At 40.4% G+C, this 20,773-nt stretch overlaps 1 protein-coding gene across 1 annotated transcript in view; it reads left to right on the forward strand.

The window, feature by feature from the left end:
* The first annotated feature begins 2,940 nt into the window (after window positions 1–2,940).
* The window catches only part of CCNI (cyclin I), a 37,061-nt gene continuing 19,228 nt past the window's right edge, over window positions 2,941–20,773 (forward strand). Inside the window, exons 1-2 of the mRNA XM_020894687.2 lie at window positions 2,941–3,372; window positions 10,807–10,963. Coding sequence (XP_020750346.1) covers window positions 10,850–10,963 — 114 coding nt within the window. The 5' untranslated portion in view covers window positions 2,941–3,372; window positions 10,807–10,849. The remainder of the gene's footprint in view (window positions 3,373–10,806; window positions 10,964–20,773) is intronic.

The following is a 20,773-nucleotide window of genomic DNA, read 5'->3' on the forward strand; positions in this document are numbered from 1 at the left end:
TTAATTGTTCTTTTTGTTTTTTCCCTTCATTTTTTCGGTAACAGCTTTCTTGATATCTAATTCACATCTCAGATAATTCACCCATTTAATGTGTACCATTCAATAGCTTTTAGTAACTTACTTAAGAGTTTGCAACCATCACCTCAATCAACTGTAAAATATTTTCTTTTGAAACCCCAAAACTTTTACTCATCATTTCCCAATCACATCTCCATTCTTAATCTTAAGCAACCACTAATCTACTTTCTGAGGCTTCCCAGGTGGCACTAGTGGCAAAGAATCCGCCTGCCAATGCAGGAGAGGTAAGAGACATGAGTTTGATCCCTGGGTCAGGAAGATACCCTGGAGGAAGACATGGCAACCCACCCCAGTATTTGTGCCTGGAGGACACAGGATGGACAGAGGATCCTGGTGAGCCATGGTCCAGAGGGTCACAATGAGTCGGACATGACTGAAGCCACTTAGCAGCTGCACAATCTACTCTTGTCTATAGATTTGCCTATTCTGAACATTTCATATAAATAGAATCATTATGCTAAGTAAAAGCAGCCAGCCACACAAGACTGCGCATTGTTCACAACGGTCATCCACGTTACACCATATATCAGTACCTCCTTATGGCCAAGTGTCATTTCATTGTGTAGACATTTGACCACGCATTCAGCAGTTGTGTGTGTTGTCCGTGTGGTCTCCCTTTTCGGTCATTATGAATAATGCCCTTACAAACATTTACATACAAGTTTCTGCATGAACATGTTTACATTTCTTTTGACTACATACCTGGGAATGGAATTGGTATTATTCTTAGAGTAATTCTTAAGCAATTTCACTGTTCAACAAAGAAAGGTATTATGCAAAATAAAATGTTGCCTGTGTAGAAGGAAGACCATGCAGCCATACAGACCATGCAAGAAAAAGGATGCATGTGCGCTAAGCCGCTTCAGTTGTGTCCGACTCTGCGACCCTATGGACTATAGCCAGCCAGGCTCCTCTGTCCATAGGGATTCTCCAGGCAAGAATATTGTAGTGGGTTGCCATGCCCTCCTCCAGGGGATCTTCCCAATCCAGGGACTGAACCTGTCTCTTCTGTCTCCTGCATTGGCGGGGAGGGGTGGGGGTGGGGTGGGGTGGGGGAGTGTTCTTTTACCGATAGAGCCACCTGGGAAGTCCGGGGTTAAAAAAAAAAAAAAAGCAAAGTACGACCCTCTAAAAATCCTTTCAGGGTTTCCCTTCCCTGTTCTGTCATAGGGACCTGCCCTCTGCCTCTGACCTCAGAGCTCTCCCCCTCAATTGTCTGAAGACCAGCCACACTGCTTTTAGAGATTTTTTTTAATATCTGAGATCCAGAGTCTTTGCATTTGTTTCCTCTGCTTGTATCACACTTTCCCCACTTAGATGACCAGTGGTTTCAAGTATCATCTTAAATGTCTCTTCCTCACAGAAACCTTCTCTGATATCCCTAACTAGTCTAGGATTAGGTGTTTCCATAGCAGCCTGCAATTTTCCATCTTAATATTTCGTATTGTTTATTCAGTCAGTAATCAAGTATTGAGAGCCTTTTACGTGCAGGAATACCGGGAAAAAGAAAACATGCAAGACCCCAGCCATCCTATACTTTATATTCTACAAAGGGAATGCAACGTACAAGGAAACAAATCAACCTACTGAGTGAATTTAGTTAAAGATAATTAGCTCCACGGTTTCCCTCTGTGTTTGGATAGTAAACTCCACGAAGGTAGAAGTTATTTGTCTTAGTTACTTCCAGTTTGCTAGAGCTTATTAGCACCTAGCTGGCTGAATAAGCTCAAAACAAATTTAAGTGACTGTTAAAAACAGGCATATAAAAAACAGAAATGGAAAACACTAATGTGTAAACAGTTCAGTTTGAGGGGGTTTTTCCTCTTTCAAAACTTTCTGTAATTCTACTATTCTTTTTATAACTACAACAATTTAAAAACATAAGCAAAAAATTACCAAAGTCTGTAAAGAAACCCCAAATAAAACACATTTATATGTTATCACACACTCACTAACAGACGTGGTAGTTAACCTACTCTGAAATACTCAGATGCGTTGGTTAAGAGTACAGAATTTCCTTGGCGCTTTACTAAGTAGGTTCCCGGCTGCCAGCAATGTAATTTACTGTTTTAAAAGAAAAGGTGCTTAAGAATGTGCTCCCCGCAATTTCCCCGATCTCCAATACACTTTAGAATCTCCCTCCACCCACGACGTGGCAGCAAAAAAACCCTGCAATTCTATTTTTATGTCAACGATGAGAACACAGAACTTTTTGCGAGGTCAACAAAGAATGCAAGACTTTTACACAACAGATTGCCGGCTTTTCCCCAAAAGATCCTTTTACAAGCCCTAGAGACAAAGATGGGCTGGATAAAACCAGGTAGCTCTAGGTTTGGCCAGGACAGCATCCAGATAAAACCCCACCCCCTAGCAGAGCGCTCAGCCTTGTCTTTCTTTCCCCCGGGCGCATGCGCAGCGCACTCTCCTGCCTCCGCACGCCTTTTCCAGCGAGTCGAGGGGGCGCTTACGTCACCGTGCCGTCGATGGAAAACCCTTCCGCTGCTCCACGGGAACGAGTCCACGCACCTTTAGCTTTCCTTACCCCGCTCCTACCCCAGTGCCAAAGACTTTCCCGGCCCGTTGCCAACAGTCCAGATTTTCCCCGAACTTCTGAGTACGTCCGTTGGACGGAGAGGGAAAAGTGGGAGGGTGAGAGAACAGACCAGGGTTGTTTACAGGGAGTGAGCGAATCTAAGAATCGGTCCGCGAGGGCGGAGCCGAGGAAGCCGGCACTTCTTTCTCTCCTCCCCTCCCTCCCCAGCCTTCCCCGCGAGCGGACGCGGCATCGCCTCTGTCTCGCTTTTTTCTTATTTTTCTCCCCCCTTTCCCCTTCCTTTTTTTTTTTCATTTTTCCCTCTTCCCCCCCTTTCACCATTTCCCCTCGGAGGCGCTTCCCCTGGGCAGGGGCAGAGCCGGTCTCACCCCCCGCCTCTCCCCGGCCCCCGCCGCCCTATGGCGAGAGGGAACCCCCTCCCCACCCGGGCACAAGCGGCGGCGGTTGGAGGAGCGGGACCGGCGGCGGCGGCCTCAGGTCCGGGGGCGTCATGGAACTAATTCGCTGACCAACCCACCGGCTGCAGCCGTGTGTCCCGCTCGAGCGCCAGCGCCCGCGCCCTCCGGCCCGCTTCCCCCTCTTCTCCCTCCTCAGTCGGCCCGGTCCTGGTCCCGCGCGTCTCGTCGCCGCGCGCAGAGGAAAATGAGGTGGTAACGGGCCCCCGGATGACCCCTCGTCACCACTTTGAGGTCTACAGTTCTGCCGGGGAGGAGGAAGAGGAGGAAGAAGAGGAGGAGAAGGTGAGGGGCGGGGGCGGGGGGGCGGTCCCCGCCACCCGCGCGCGACCCCCTCCAGCGCCGCGCGACCCTTCGGGGAAACCTACGGGATAGCCCCCACCCCCCTCACCAACAACTCGGCCCCTGCCCAGTTTGGAAACAGCTCAGCTGGGTTCCTTTTCGGGCCAGTTTTTTCTGTGAGCGCGTAACTTTTTTTTGTAGCTGCAGCAAATCGCTTCCTAGGGCGCGTTCTAGGCTCCGCGAGCCCGGGGGATACACAAAGAACGGGACACACCCCCAACCCTAGACCTCAACGCCCCCAAGGGAGCCGGAGGAAGATAGTTCACTTTGCAAAGCGGGCGGTTCTGGGGACGGGGCAGGGGGGCGGAGCAGATGATGGGGAGAACCTGCGGGAAGGCGGGGGAGAGAAACGTTACCCGGGGTTTTGGGTGGGTGGGGAGATCTGCCGAAGAAGCTGAGCTTAGAGTTTGCAGCCTAAGGGCAGATAAGAAGACCGAAAATTTGAAGAGGGCGGAAGGCCCTCTGCCGAGCTAGTGATTCCACTGCAGATCATTTGGGTAGGAGTTGCGAATTAGGTAGCAAAGTAGTGGAAAGGTATCTTTCCGGAGGTAGGATGGCATCAGACTGGAGAACTTTGGATGTCAAAGTATTCAACTTTTAGTCTGTCGGTGGGAGCCACTCCGCGTTTGAACAACAGCAGTGTGACATTATGATGTTAATAATAACACTTGTTGAGGCATATTATTGGACAGGCATGGTTCTAAATGGTTTGCAACTTACTGAATCTTCACAGGGGTAGGTGGTTCAGAAACGTTTTACAGATGAGGGAAGCTGAGGCTCCTTAAAAGTCGTTTCTCCTGCTAGATGACAGCCAGGACACGGTGGCCAGAATTCCAGCCCAGGCAGTCTGACTGTGCTATACAGTCTGTATCTCGGAAAAAATTAAAGTAGTGTTATCAGCTTCTAGCTTTTCCAGGTCATTTGTGGCAGACAAAGTAGAAGGGAACAGACGAATAAGAATTGACAGGATTCAGATTTGCTAGTCTGGGACCAAACACATCAGAAATTCCAAGCTTCTGAACTGGAAGTTTCTTAATACTGATGAAGAGCAGACTAGTAGAATCAGCGTGTTTTGGGAAGGTGCACTTGGGTGGTTTGCAGTTAAACTGAGTTAAATGAATTTTCATGGCAGTGTGACATAACTAGAATAGAACTCAAATGTTTCTTGGTTAAGATTGGAAGCTTAACGTGTGTACATGCTTTATTTTGATTGTATGCTACAGTCAAAGGTGAAAAGTATTCACCTTTCTCTGCATGTTTCTTCATCTTTAAAAGAGGCTTAATAAGAATACAAACTTAATAATATGCTTCCCTGGTAGCTTAGTCCGTAAAGGATCTGCCTGCAGTGCAGGAGATCTGGGTTTGATCCCTGGGTCCGGAACATCCCCTGGAGAAGGAAATGGCAACCCTCTTCGGTATTCTTGCCCAGAAAATCCTGTGGACGGAGGAGCTAGGCAGGCTACAGCCCATGGGGTTGCAAGAGTTGGACCTGACTTGGTGACTAAACCCCCACCACCAAAAATACCTTCTTTGAGTTTGAGGAGTTAATATGGCAATATTTTGAACAATACCTGGCCAAGTAATAAATACTTAATGTTTTTTAGCTAAGCACTTAACACGTGTAAACTATTATTATTTATTTAGCACAGTGCTGAACTCTGGAGAGTGTTTGCCATCAAGGTTAATAGGAGAGACCATCCTACAGATAATCAGTTATCACAGTAAAGTTATCCACTTTAGTAACCTTAACATTGATACTTTTACTTTTGTCATATCTGTCGGAATTCTCATTATGTTAGTAGACCCGAAGTGACCCTCTCTACAGGATCCAGATATTGAATATATCTGATCTGCAATAGCCAGATCAGATACTGCAGTTTTACTTTTCTGTAGCTTGGAATATCTGGCACATCCCCACAGATGTCCTCCATTCTTGTATTATTTATATCCCATTTTTTTGAAGTTTAAGGAAATATGAGATCTTTATTATGTTTCCCTATTGTGTTTTTTGTTGTTTGTTTTTTCTGTTGATACGGTGTAGGGCTTCCCTTGTGGCTCAGCTGGTAAAGAATCCGCCTTCAATGCAGGAAACCTGGGTTCAATCCCTGAGTTGGGAAGATCCCCTGGAGAAGGTAAAGGCTGCCCACTCCAGTATTCTGGCCTGGAGAATTCCACGAACTGTATAGTCCATGGGGTTGCAAAGAGTCGGACACGACTGAGCGACTTACACTTCACTTCACTTCACTTCACTTCACTTCACTTCGTGGCGTGTTACATTGATTTCTGAATGTTAAACCAACTTTACATTCCTGGGCTAAATCCCGCTTGGTTATGGTGTATAATCCCCTTTTTATGTTTTCAGATACAGATTGCTAGTATTTTGTTGACAAATTCTGCATCTGTATTTAAAAGAGATATATATTGGTCTACAGTTTTCCTACTGTAGTCTTTGATTTTGGTAGCAGGATCATAACTGTCCTCATAAAATGAGTTGAGAAAGACTCCTCCTCTTTATTTTTTGAAAGAGTTTGTGAAGAATTTGTCTCAATGTTTCTGTAAATGTTTGGTAGAATTCACCAGTGACGCCATTTGGGCATGGGGTTTTCTTTTAGTTTGTCTTAGTAATTTTAGAATGCTGGCAGATCCTGGTGAGCCACCCTCGTGAGAGTAGCTAAAGGAATGAAATAAGTTTTGACAAGAGTTAATCAATTACTGATTAAAATTAGGTTTAGAAGAAGTCTTAGAACCTAAGGAGTTCAGTCTGCATCCAGTATAGGTATTTCTTCTAAATACCTCTTGACACATGATTATCTAGTTCACGCTCTTGTTTCTGAGGTTGATATTTATGTTTACTTTAAATGAAGTTATAGTAAGTCTGTTTATTTCAGATTGTGGAGAATTTGAGAAAAGTACCACGGCAACAAAATTGGAATCTCAGAACGTCTCAGCAGAATATAACAGTAAATGGAATTTAACAAGATGACTTTGTTTAAAGAAAGAATGCATTTAAGGTCCTGAACAAGGATGTAACGTCCTTCCCCACCCCCAAAAAAGGCACCAAAAGCCCACGCATGATGAGGCAGGGAGGTAGAGAAGTTTGCCTAAGAGTGTACTTTAGAAAGTCTTAGAGTTTTAGCTGAACATAAATTTTGTCTTGGTAATTAAATAGCCTCTTAAAAAAAGTAGCTCATGATCTTAGGGGGCATTAATAATTGGTGCTAATTTTGAAGAGCAAAAATCATGTCACGTGAGGAACTCTTGAATAGTCTTTCATTTCTGCAGAAGATAAACTGATGAGCATGCTAACAGCTTTCAAACATTTGAAGGCTTGCTCTTTGAAAGAGATCAGACTTGGGTTTGTTTTGGTTATAGTTTTTTGGTTTTGGCCCCAAGGGTTGAAATGAACTTTTGATTCTATCTCTGTTTCATCAGGACACTGCTGTGGGCCCTATGGGTTACAAAAACATGATATTGGTAGATATGAATGCAAAGGAATTTATAAGGAAGATAGTTCTTGGAAGAACTTACCTTTTAGATGGACTTTTCAGGATAGTTTCTATTTTCCACTCTCAAGTTATTTAACTTGTTTCTTAATATAAAAAGCACTTCATGCTTGATATAGGAAATTTGCAAAAACCCAGAAGTTTAAAGAAGCAAAAAGAAAAAAAATCACTGTCCTGTTCACTGGAGGTAGTTTGCAGTAGGTTAAGCAGTAAGTCAGTGAAATATGTGGGGTGATTCATAGGAAAAGAGGATATTAGCTAGAGTTGGGCCAGAGGGAACACAGAAATTGAAGATTAGCCTTGTATATTTTGTCTTTTCTAATTTTAATTTTTATAAAAAAGTGGGGACTTTTCTACTTCCTTTTTGTCTAGTGTGTTAAAACTAGACATTAAAACATTTTTTAAAAGAATCCCTGGGTATACAAGCAACTCCTCCAGCTCAACTCCAGAAAAATAAATGACCCAATCAAAAAATGGGCCAAAGAACTCAACAGACATTTCTCCAAGGAAGACATACAGATGGCTAACAAACACATGAAAAGATGCTCAACATCACTCATTATCAGAGAAATGCAGATCAAAACCACAATGAGGTACCATTATACGCCAGTCAGGATGGCTGCTATCCAAAAGTCTACAAGCAATAAATGCTGGAGAGGGTGTGGAGAAAAGGGAACCCTCTTACACTGTTGGTGGGAATGCAAATTAGTACAGCCACTATGGAAAACAGTGTGGAGATTTCTTAAAAAGCTGGAAATAGAACTGCCATATGACCCAGCAATCCCACTTCTGGGCATACACACCAAGGAAACCAGATCTGAAAGAGCCACATGCACCCCAATGTTCATCGCAGCACTGTTTATAATAGCCAGGACATGGAAGCAACCCAGATGCCCATCAGCAGACGAATGGATGAGGAAGCTGTGGTACATATACACCATGGAATATTACTCAGCCATTAAAAAGAATTCATTTGAATCAGTTCTAATGAGATGGATGAAACTGGAGCCCATTATACAGAGCGAAGTAAGCCAGAAAGATAAAGACCATTACAGTATACTAACACATATATATGGACTTTAGAAAGATGGTAACGATAACCCTATATGCAAAACAGAAAAAGAGACTCAGATGTATGGAACAGACTTGTGGACTCTGGGAGAAGGCAAGGGTGGGATGTTTCAGGAGAACAGCATTGAAACATGTGTATTATCTAGGGTGAAACGGATAACCAGCTCAGGTTGGGTACATGAGACAAGTGCTCGGGCCTGGTGCACTGGGAAGACCCAGAGGGATCGGGTGGAGAGAGAGGTGGGAGGGGGGACTGGGATGGGGAATACATGTAAATCCATGGCTGATTCATATCAATGTATAACAAAAACTACTGTAATGATGTAAAGTAATTAGCCTCCAACTAATAAAAATTTAAAAAAAAAAAAAAAAAAATCCCTGGGATCTGAAGCAGATAGGTAATACAGGTACATAGTTGATAAAATGGAATAGTTATTCGAGGTCTTCAATGAAAAACAGCATTCCCCTGATGCTTGACTTCCCCACGCTCTGCTCTTCTCATTCCCTAGAGGTTAACCACTCTTAGCTTTTTCTCTTGTTATTTAAAAATCATACTTTCAGATAACTACTACTGTTTTTTGATGTTTGAGTTTTAGATATTTATGTTTTCTTTTGAAATATAAAGATGAGGCTCTCATTCTGCCTTCTAACTCCCCTCATCCCACCAGTGTAGTTTTATCACAGTGTTTGTGTTGAAATCTCTATTCAGTATTTTCATTATTATTGCTTTGTAAATATTGTGGTATATTAATATGTTTCAGTTCAGTTGCTCAGTTGTGTCCGACTTTACGACCCCATGTACGGTAGCACGCCAGGCTTCCCTGTCGATCACCAGTTTCTGGGGCTTGGTCAAACTCATGTCCACTGAGTCATTGATGCCATCCAACCATCTCATCCTCTTTAGTCCTCTTCTGCTCCTGCCTTTAATCTTTCCCAGCATCAGGGTCTTTTCTAATGAGGCAGCTCTTTGTATCAGGTGGCCAAAGTATTGAGCTTCAGCTTCAACATAGTCCTTCCAATAACTATTCAGAACTGATTTCTTTTAGGATTGACTGGTTTGATCTCCTTGCAGTCCATGGGACTCTCAAGAGTCTTCTCCAACACCACAGTTCAAAAGCATCAATTCTTCGACTCTCAGCTTTCTTAATGGTCCATCTCTCACATCCATATATAACCACTGGAAAAACCATAGCTTTGACTATACGGACCTTTGTTGGCAAAGTAATGTCTCTGCTTTTTAATATGCTGTCCAGGTTTTCATAGCTTTTCTTATATTATTATATTTTCTTATATTTACTTTCTTGCATAATCTCTTTCTGAATTTAATAACCTTTTTAGTTGCTTTGTTGTTCAGTCACTGAGTTGTGTCTGACTTTTTGCAGTCCCATGGACTGCAGCATGCCATAGGGTTGCAGAATCTGAGCATGCATGCACATACATGTCCATTGAGTTGGTGATGCCATCCAACCATTTCGTCCTTTGTTGCCCCCGCCCCCTTCTCCTCCTGGCCTCAGTCTTTCCCAGCATCAGGGTCTCTTTCTGAGAGTTGGCTCTTCACATCAGGTGGCCAAAGTATTGAAGCTTTAGTATCAGTCCTTCCAATGAATGTTCAGAGTTGATTTCCTTTAGGATTGACTGGTTTGATCTCTTTGCTGTCCAGGGCACTCTCAAGAGTCTTCTCTAGCACCACAATTCAAAAGCATCAATTCTTTGGCACTTAACCGTCATCAAATCTAATTACGTTTTTTCACATCCTTCCACAGTGTCTCCAGTTTATTACACACAGTTAAATCTCTGGTTTCCTTTTTTTTTTTTAACTTTAATGTAGAAACATCTCTCAGACTCTCAGATGCTTTGCGCTGATCTAGACTTTGCTTTTTAGACTTGCTCATTTTAAGAGTGCCAGTTACCTTGCATCCTGAGTCACTTCAGCTGTGACCGACTCTTTGCAACCATGTGGACTGGGGCCTGCCAGGTCCCTCCGTCCATGGGATTCTCCAGGCAAGAATACTGCAGTGGGTTGCCATTTCCTCCTCCAGGGGATCGTCCCAACCCACGAATCAAACCCACATCTCTATGTCTCCTGCATTGGCAGGTGGATTCTTAACCACTAGCACCAGTTACCTTACTGTTGAGCTTTCTAGATCAGCATTGTCAAGTAGATGTTACTGCCTTGATAGAAATGTTCCTTTTCCGCACTGTCCAGTGCAGTATTCACTAGTCACATGTAGCAGCTCAGTACTTCAAATATGGCTAGTGTGACTGTGGAATTAGATTTTAACTTTACTCAGTTCTGATTTTAATAGCTGCATGTGTAGCTAGTGGACACTATTGGGAAGCAGAGTTCAAGATGGTTTCATACTTAAGGGGATAGTTTCGTACTAAGTGGAAATGGTTTGTTTTTTTTTTTAAATGAAGAGACTGCTTAGCCCTTATCTGATTAGATTTTAAACAGGAATATTTGGGACAACAACTTCTAAAAATGTCTAGTTTAAAAAGCGTATGACTTAGTTTAGACACATTGATGTTTTGATAAAAATCCAAAGATTCTGTCAATTATATGGTCATGTTTTTGTCTCTTTATAACTGAGTTTCAGATTTAAAGGAAGAATGTTTTAGATAACTAATGATTATTGTAAACATTTTAATATATGGTACTTTAAAGAGCTGTAAAATCCTATATTGCCTCATAACATTTTTATTTTATGAATTGCTTAATAAGTACCAACATATTTATACAGTGCTATACTTACTATATATGTGTAATTAAATACAGAACATTGTTTTATATTTGCTTTTATAGGTAGCTACATCAAGCTGGGTGGCAGGCAGATCCATAGGATATCATGAAGTTTCCAGGGCCTTTGGAAAACCAGAGATTGTCTTTCCTGTTGGAAAAGGCAATCTCTAGGGAAGCCCAGATGTGGAAAGTGAATGTGCCGAAAATACCTACAAATCAGGTAAAGATTTCTCTCTTCACTCTTAAGATAGGTGGCTTTTATTACCACTATCATATGTAACAGTACCTTGACACTGCATTGGAGAAATATGTACAATTAAAGATATTCTTTATATGAGAAAAAATGAACTGTTTGCTTCTTTGTGTTATCTGGGTTACACCTTTAGGAAGATAAGCATGCCCCTTCCCTTTCCTTGTAGCACAATGCTTAGAGTAGGAAGCCTTCTCTATTTCTAGATACATAGTTCACCATAGAGGCCAAACACAATCACACCCTTATCTGTAGTGGTCAAAAACTTGATCTTTCATAAATGTTAGTAAAGAATTACATAACCTACTAAGGTCGTGTCAATGTTGAAAGCTTCTAGGGAGATAATCAGCAGCTTACCTCTTAATTACTGTTGGCTATATGCCTTTTCTCTTAGAACTTTCATATAATTAGAGTTTTAATTTTTTTAACAAATAGCTGTGAATATGTCTACTCCCCAGAATTTACTGGTATAACATGTCTTTATACATCATTTATCCCTAGTACCTAACTCTGTGCTTGGGATAAAGAATAATGGCCAATAAATTTTCAGTATGTGTAAGCAAATGACAATATCTAAGCTTCCCTGGTAGCTTAACAGTGAAGAGTCCCCCCTGCAATGGAGGAGACTCGGGTTCAATCCCTGGGTTGGGAAGATCCCCTGGAATAGGAAATGGCTACCCACTCCGGTATTCTTGCCTGGAGAATTCCATGGACAGAATAGCCTAGTGGGCTGCAGTCCATGGGGTCACGAGTCGGACATGACTTAGCTCTGAACCACCACACCATAGGTTATTGATGTCTGTGCTTTTTCTAAATCCAGCCTACTTTTATCTTCTTTCCCACAAGCTGAAGACATACATGTTTTGCTTTTAGTGTTACTTAATTGTCATTTAGGGAATTGGAAAATTAGTTAATCTGATTGAAAGCCTTTTATACGAGGAGCATTTGCATGTGCTATCAAATACATTTAATATCTCACTTAATCCTCTGAGGGCTTCCCTTGTATAGTCCATAAGATCACACACTCTTGATCCTTTGAAAAAGACAATAGTCCCAAATTGCTCAGGATTTCAACTAGTAAGTAGTAAAGTTATAATTTTGAACCTGAGGCATTTTTTGTCCCATTATACTTTTAATTTTTGTATGCTTGTATGATTCAGTCATTCAGTAAATGTTAAGTGTGATATTCTGAGCACTATTCTAGCTTTGGGGATACAACTGTGAGAAAAATAGAAATTTTTTCTCTTATGTTCTGACATTCTAATAAGCCTCAAAGCTTTATTACATCTGCTTTTAGAACCATTTTTTTCCCCTATTATCTCAAGTCAGCATGCAACCAACATGCATGATAAACTTTTATAACATGGTCTTTGAAGGTGATTTCTATCAGGATTATGGTATATTGCTATATTATCACTTAATCTGACCTATTTTTATAGATATTTTAATGGATATTATTAAGGCATAATGCCAGAGAACAGGACACTATCAGAACCTCTAAGACGGATCTGTTTAAGGTTTTGTCTTTGGTAATGCCACGTAGAAGCCCTACTTAGTGTTACTCACTCAGTCGTGTCTGACTCTTTGTGACTTCATGGACTATAGCCCGCCAGGCCCCTCAGTCCACAGAATTCTCTAGGCAAGAATACCAGAGTAGGTTGCCATTCCCTTCTCCAGGGGATCTTCCCAATCTAGAAATTGAACCTGGGTCTCCAGCCTTGCAGGCAGATTCTTCACCATCTGAGCTACCAAGGAATCCTAGAAGCCCTACTTGTAAAATGTGGGTGGGCTTGGTCTGATGGTGTTAGGAAATAAGATAGAGATGGGAATGAAGGGCTTGAGCCACTTGACAGAAGAACCTCAAGGACACTTATCTGTTCTAATTCTTTTATTTTCTTCTGCAACTCTCAGGGACCAGTTTTTCTACTTCTCTTTTCACAATTTCTTGTAACCGTGATTTTCCTCCTTTTTCACTCTTTGCATAAGAAAAATAGTCTTGTCTGTAAACCAACTTTTTTATTTTAGGGCTTTTTTTTTTTTTGGTGCTGGTTAAAGCGGAAAAATAAAATACTTTCAACTTTTTCTCCTCTAGTTTTCTTCTCCCCACCTCTACTTTCACCTTAACACTACTATTACAAGGTCATTTTCTTAAAACTTGCACCTCCTGTCTTGCAGTTTAGGACAGAGTGGTCATGCAAGAATATTCCACATCTATAACTTCCCTTCAGTTTGCTTCTACAGCACTCTGTTCTTCATGTATGATAGCACACAATATTATTATTTCCTGATGATTTGACTTTAGTTTACTGGCATATAATTGGCTCACAGTAAATGTTTGTTAAATGAATGTTTATTATCATTTTTTAATCATTCAGGCTAGAGAAGTTCTTTTATATATTAAGTACTTTCAAGTACACAACAATTTTGTTACAAATTCAGGGGAAAAAATTGAAGACTGGTTAAAGTGACATGTACTTTCAGATGTACTTTTTTTATATACATACAAAGATAAATCTGCCTCAAGCTGTTTATATAAAGGTGATTTTCATTAGAATTTTGAAAATCTAAGGATCCTTAAACTTAAAGGCCATCTAATTTTGTGTTTCCAAATGTAGGATCTTGAACCACTGGGCTCCTAGGTGTATGAGAATCACCAGGAGGTGTCTTGCAGATTCCTCTCCCAGACCTTCTGGGCTTGTGGCAACTATGGGAATTTGTATTTTAAAAAACATCATAGTTTTGTTATAGCTCAGTTGGTAAAGAGTCCACCTGCAATGCAGGAGACCCCAGTTCGATTCCTGGGTAGGGAAGATCCCCTGGAGAAGGGATAGGCTACCCACTCCAGTATTCTTGGGCTTCCCTTGTGGCTCAGCTGGTAAAGAATCCGCCTGCAATGTGGGAGAGCTGGGTTCAATTCCTAGGTTGGGAAGATCCCCTGGAGAAGGGAAAGGCTGCCCACTCCAGTATTCTGGCCTGGAGAATTCCATGGACTTTGTAGTCCATGGGGTTGCAAAGAGTTGGACACAACTGAGCGACTTTAACTTCACTTTATTAATATGTGTTAGGTCTGGGAAATACTGATTTGGTCTAATCACACAATAAAAAAAAGTTTTGACATCTCTGATAAGTGATCCTTTACTTTGTCCATTCCATCGTAGAAAAGCTCTACCAGTTACTGGAGATTTTTTCCTGAATTGAACCTGAAAACTGCTTCTTTCTATTGGCTACCTGTTGGTTCTAATTCTGTACACTGAAGCAGTACAGAATAAGTTTGTTCTGTATTGTCTACTTAAAATCCTGTTAAGCTCGAAAGGTCCTCTCTTCCAATTATATATCCTTTGTTCTGGAACCAGTTTTCACTTGACAAGGCTTCCCCTTTTTACCATCTACTTTTTTCCCTCTGATGCACTCTTTTTACCATGTTTCTTAAATCATGACGTTTGAGTTGTGTGAGCAGTAGAGTGAAACTATCACCTCACTTTATCTTGGCTTGATAACTTCATTAATATAGCCCTAAATTAAAAAAAATTTTTTTTGGCAGCAATGTCTTCTTGTTGGCTTATTATACTGAACTTGTTTTTAAAACCTTGCTGTTTTGTTTCTCTGCTTTTAAGCAGAATTTCACTTATCCTAGATGTACTTTTTAAGTTTTTGACTTACTTGCACTGTTTCATATTTATTCTTGCTAAGTTTTAAATTGTTGATGTTTATCTGTTGATAAATTGATGCTGGCCCATTTTTCTAGCTTTAAAATTATTACCTAATATATTGGAGCTTTTCTGGTGGCTCAGCAGTAAAGAGTCCACCTGCAATGCAGGAGGTGTAGGTTGGATCCCTGGAGAAGGAAATGGCAACCCACTCCAGTATTCTTGCCTGGGAAATCTCATGGACAGAGGAGCCTGGTGGGCTACAGTTCTTGGGGTCACAAAGAGTCAGACACGATTTAGTGACTAAACAACATCATCATCTAATATATTCAGTTTAGTTCAGTTCAATCGCTCAGTCTTGTCTGACTCTTTGCAACCCCATGAACTATAGCACACCAGGCCTCCCTGCCCATCACCAACTCCCGGGAGTCCACCCAAACCCATGTCCATTGAGTCGGTGATGCCATCCAACTGTCTCATCCTCAGTAGTCCCCTCTCCTGCCTTCAGTCTTTCCCAGCCTCAGGGTCTTTTCAAATGAGTCAGCTCTTCACATCAGGTGGCCAAAGTATTGGAGTTTCAGCTTCAACATCAGTCCTTCTAATGAATATTCAGGACTGATTTCCTTTAGGATGGACTGGTTGGATCTCCAAGGGACTCTCAAGAGTCTTCTCCAACACCACAGTTCAAAAGCATCAATTCTTCAGTGCTCAGCTTGCTTTATAGTCCCACCCTTACGTCCATACATGACTACTAGAAAATGATCGACTTTTGTTGGCAAAGTAATGTCCCTGCTTTTTAATATACTGTCTAGGTTGGTTATAATTTTTCTTCCAAGGAGTAAGCATCTTTTAATTTGAAGGCTACAGTCACCATCTGCAGTGATTTTGGAGCCCCAAAAAATAGTCTGCCACTGTTTCCACTATTTCTCCATCTATTTGTCATGAAGTGCTGGGACCAGATGTCATGATCTTAGTTTTCTGAATGTTGAGCTTTATGCCAACTTTTTCACTCTCCTCCTTCACTTTCATCAAGATGCTCTTTAGTTCTTCTTCATTTTTTGCCATAAGGATGGTGCCATCTGCAAATCTGAGGTTTTTGATATTTTCCCAGCAATCTTTTGATTCCAGCTTGTGCTTCATCCAGCCCAGCGTTTCTCTTGATGTACTCTGCGTATAGGTTAAATAAGCACAGTGACAATGAACAGCCTTGACATACTCCTTTTCCTATTTGGAACCAGTCTGTTGTTCCATGTTCAGTTCTAACTGTTGCTTCCTGACCTGCATACAGATTTCTCAAGAGGCAGGTCAGGTGGTCTGGTATTCCATCTCTTTCAGAATTTTCCACAGTTTATTGTGATCCACAATAACAGTCAAAGGCTTTGGCATAGTCAATAAAGCAGATATAGATGTTTTTCTGGAACTCTTGCTCTTTTGATGATCCAGCAGATGTTGGCAATTTGATCTCTGGTTCCTCTGCCTTTTCTAAAACCAGCTTGAGTATCTGGAAGTTCATGGTTCACGTATTGTTGTATCCTGGCTTGGAGAATTTTGAGCATTACTTTGCTAGTGTGTGAGATGAGTGCAATTGTGTGGTTGTTTGAACATTCTTTAGCATTGCCTCTTAGGGATTGGAATGAAAACTGACCTTTTCCAGTCCTGTGGCCACTGATGAGTTTTGCAAATTTGCTGGCATATTGAGTGCAGCACTTTCACAGCATCATCTTTCAGGATTTGAAACAGCTCAACTGGAATTCCATCACCCCCACTAGCTTTGTTTGTAGTGATGCTTCCTAAGGCCCGCTTGACTTCTCATTCCAGGATATCTGGCTCTAATATACTAACTTTTTCATTTTTGTACTATCTGTAGATTTGGTAAATAAATACATCTGTTTTGCCCCTAGGTTGGTTTTTTCTTTTCCTTAAGTAAACAGTTTCTTAAAGTATATATAGATCATAGAGTGTACAACTCATAAATTTTCACAAAATGACACTAACCACATTACTAGCACTTTCAGAAGCTCTTGTGTCTTATATTTACCATCATCTATCTTTTCCTCATAAAGAAACATTATCCTGTTATCAGAGATTAGTTTTTCTTTGTTTTGAATTATATTTATATATGGAATAATAAAATATGTTCTGGGCTTCTTTGCTCAGTATTATTATTTACTTTATTTTTTTTGTTATAAGATCCCATCATAGGGATTCATTTATCCATTCTGCTATTGATGGTCATTAGAGTCATTTTTGTGTATGTCTTTTGGTGAACATACTTGTACATTGCTGTTGAGTATATTCTTAGAGGTGGAATTGCTAGAACCTAGAGTATGTGTATTCTCAGGTTTAGCAGATACCACCAAGGGTATGACTTACCGAGCTGTTACACCACTTTTACACCCCCCCTTTTTTTTTCTCTTTACCCTTGAGCAGAGCATGAAAGTCCCAGGTAGCTCTGCATCTTTGTGAACCTTGATATTGTCTGTCTTTTTCATTTTAGTTATTCTGGTGAGTGTGTTACAGTATCACATTGGGTTTTAATTTGCATTTCCTGGGTAGCTAATGAAATTCAGCTTTTCATGTGCTAATTGGCCATTGACTGTCTTTTTTGGTGAACTGTCTGTTCACATCTTTCCCCTGGGTTCTGTTGACTTCCTTTTTAAATTGTTAGAAGTTTTTGTTTTGCAGGCTCTGTGTATTATACATATCTTCAGCTCTGTATATGTTGACTTTTGATAAATAGAAGATCTTAATTTTTAATGGCCAAATATCAGAAATTTTTTCCTTTTTGCTTAGTCCTTTTAAAGAAATGTTTGCCTCACCCGGAGTAATAAATTTTTTTTCCCTTTGTTATATGATGTGAAGTAGGAGTCAAGAATAATTTTTCTCCATTTAGAAAACCAGCACTATTGAATAGAAATACAGTTTGTGCCACTGCCCCTGATGTATTTTTGTTATTAATGATGTGACTGCAGTGTATGAGTAAATACATTCGTGGGTCAGTTTCTTGCCTCTCTTCATTGATCTGTTCACTTCTCTCAAATATCATGCTGCCTCGGTTATTATAGCATAATAATGTCTTTGGTGGCATATACTTTGTTCTTTTTCTTTTTTCGTAACAGTTGTCTTGGCTGTTTTAAGCCCTTTGCTCTTCTGTATGTAACAATACTTCTAATGCAGTTGTCAGTTTTCAAGAAACAAAAAAATTGTGGGGTGTTGGTTTTACTGAATCTGTAGATTGATTTGGGGAAGAGTGAACATGTTTATAATGAGTCTTCTAATCCATGAACATGGAGTGTTTCTCTATTTTTCTTTAAAGATGGTCTTCAGTTTCTTTTAATAATGTTTAATAATGTAGGTTTATCCCTGGGTATTTGAGACTTGTTGAGGACTATTACAAATGGTATTATTTTAAATTTTTTATGTGCTTGCTTCTATATGCTGGTAGATTTTTATATAGACCATACTAAATTAACTTACTTAGTAGTTTGCAGAGTCTTTAGCATTTTCTGTGTATTATACTCTGGTCATGTCACATGTGAATAATCATGGTTTTATTTCGTTCTTTCCAGTCCTTACAACTTTGTTTTTTTCCTGTTTTTCAGAATTAGCTAGGGTTTCCAGAATACTGTTGAAGTCTCCATTTGAGGAGAAAGCTTTGAATATTTTACCATTAACTCTAATAGTTGCTATATATTTTTAAATCTTTATCAGATTAAGAAATTCCTTTCTCTGCCTTAGTTTGCTTGGAATTTTTTTCATGAATAAGTGTTGAATTTTTATACATCATTGGATTTTATTAACATTTATTAACATTTTGGCTAGGAGTCTTGCATCTAAGGTCATGGGTAAGATTGGTTTGTAATGCCTTTGTTAGATTTTCATTATAAAGTTATGCTGGCTTTGTAAAGTGAGTTGGGAATTATTCCTGCTTTTTTCCCCCCAGTTCTCTCCATTTGTTTAAATTGATACTATTCCTTTCTTAAATGTTGGATGGTTTCACTTCAAAGCCGCTGGGGCCTAGAGATTTATTTATGGGTAAAGTATTTACTAATTAATATCTTTGGTAAGTCTGAGACTAATCAGGTCTTCATTTAAATGTTGTCTCAGTTTTGGTGAGTTGTGTTTTTTAAGGAATTCATTTCATCTAAAGTTTCAAATTATTTGTATAAAGTTACTCAAAGTATTCTCTCTTTAACATTTAAAGGGTCCATAGTGGTGTTCCCTTTTTTATTTCTTAGTTGGCATGTAGTTTTTCTTGATCACTCTTTCTAGAGGTCTGTCAGTCTTTCAATTCTGTTGCTTTTTCCCTATTGTACATTCTTTTTTTTTTTAAGTTTTGCTCTTTTTTCATTATTTCTGTCTACTTTCTTTATATAATTTTCTGTTCTTTATCTTGAGATATAGATGCTTTATCTCAAGAGAATTGTTTTCTTTTTTAATTCGTTTAGCACTGTAAAGCATCGCTGTCTACTCTTGCTGAGTTTGTTGTTAGATTTCATATTAGGTTCTTAATTTGAGTTGTTACATGTCTCAGTTCTAAAATTTCCCTTTTGGATTTTTTATAGATTTCATATCTTTAGTGAACATTTTCATCTTCTCATCCGTCTTCTTTCCTCTCTGTTTGTGTATCAAGCCCTTTTCTGATAACGCAAAGACCAAGATCTTTTTGCTGTCCCCCGTTTTTTTCTCTCTTGATTTTTATTACTTGGTCCTTTTTATTGTCATGCCTGGTTATTTTTGATTGGTTGCTGAACATCATGAGAAATTGTAGAGGCTCTAGATGTTATTTTTCTGCAGGAGGGGTCAATCTTCCCAGTGGTGGACAAACTGAAGAAGCTTGAATCCGTTGAAGGACTGTGCTGATGGGAGGCTGGGTTGCTGTTGAGTATGGCTTCATCCATTTCTGGTTGCCCCCAGCTCCTAGAGTAGCCAAGGAGTCCAGCTGAGAGCTTGGAGTGTTTACTGGTGCCCTTACTCCTGCGGGGTGCTCCACTCTCCCCTGAGCTCATTCTTACTGTTAGAGACTTTCTGCTTAGCCACTTAGATCCTTGTCCTTCCCAACTTCAGAATTTTATTCAGAAAATTAATTAAGAGGAAAATCAGCTGAGTGTCACATTCAGATCTCTGAGCCTCCCACTTCCCGCTAGGTTCTTGGCTCTTCAAGTCACCTCTTGCCTTGTAAGACTCCCCAGAACTCTGTTGGTTTATTTGCTCATACTTTACACCTCTTGCCATGCTCAGAAGACGGGCAGGTGCCTGAGAGGGAAAGCTGTGCGAGTGTTGACTCATCTCTAGTTGTTACTGCCTCTCTGGAATCGCGGCTCCTCAAGGCCGGGCTGTCCTAGCAGTTCTGATGCCTTTCTGTCGTTGTCGGTGGCTTTTCTAGCTGTTCTCCGCTAGAGTGGAGGTTTGCTGCTACCTGCTCAGTCATAGCCAAAAGCTGTAAGGTAATTTTTTAAAAGGTGTTGAACAGTTGTGACAGGAGATGATCTGGGAACACAGGAAAGTACTTAGCCCAATTTGAGTAATCAGGAAGTGTCTGGTAGGGAGTGATGGTTGAAAAAGCTCTTAAAGGATAAAGAAAAAAGCAAGTAAAAGAGCGAGAAGTGTGTTTCAACCAGAGGGAGCAGTGATATAAAGTAGCATTACAGGAGCAAGGAAGAAACCATAGACTGAAGTACTGCTCTTACGCATTTTAAGGCAGGAAGTGATGGAAGGTGAGTGAGGCTGGAGAGGTAGGTCAGAGAGGGATTTGTATGCCCTGCCTGGGGGATTATGCTTCATCTTTTAGGTAATGGTGAACCTTTTAGAGTTTAAAGCTAGACAATTTATGTTTTAATAATCAGAATAGCAGAAAGCTCTGTGTTTTGCCATGTTGAATCAAAGCATTATAAATTCTCTTTGGGATTAGTTGTTCAGTCATCATACTGAATTCTCTTAATCCTACTTGAGCAATCCATATAAGAGAAAACACATCTCTTGATCAGGAAATAATGTTTGGGGTAGGCAGACCTCTTTCCTTCCTTTCTTCTTCCTTCTTTTCTCCTTTCCTCCCTCCTGAATGTTATTACTTATTGCACAGAACTTAATTTTTTAAAACTTCCAGTAATATTATTGTTCAGTATATGTTTGA

The sequence above is a fragment of the Odocoileus virginianus genome, chromosome 29, assembly GCF_023699985.2.
Source record: "Odocoileus virginianus isolate 20LAN1187 ecotype Illinois chromosome 29, Ovbor_1.2, whole genome shotgun sequence".
NCBI classification, from domain to species: domain Eukaryota; kingdom Metazoa; phylum Chordata; class Mammalia; order Artiodactyla; family Cervidae; genus Odocoileus; species Odocoileus virginianus.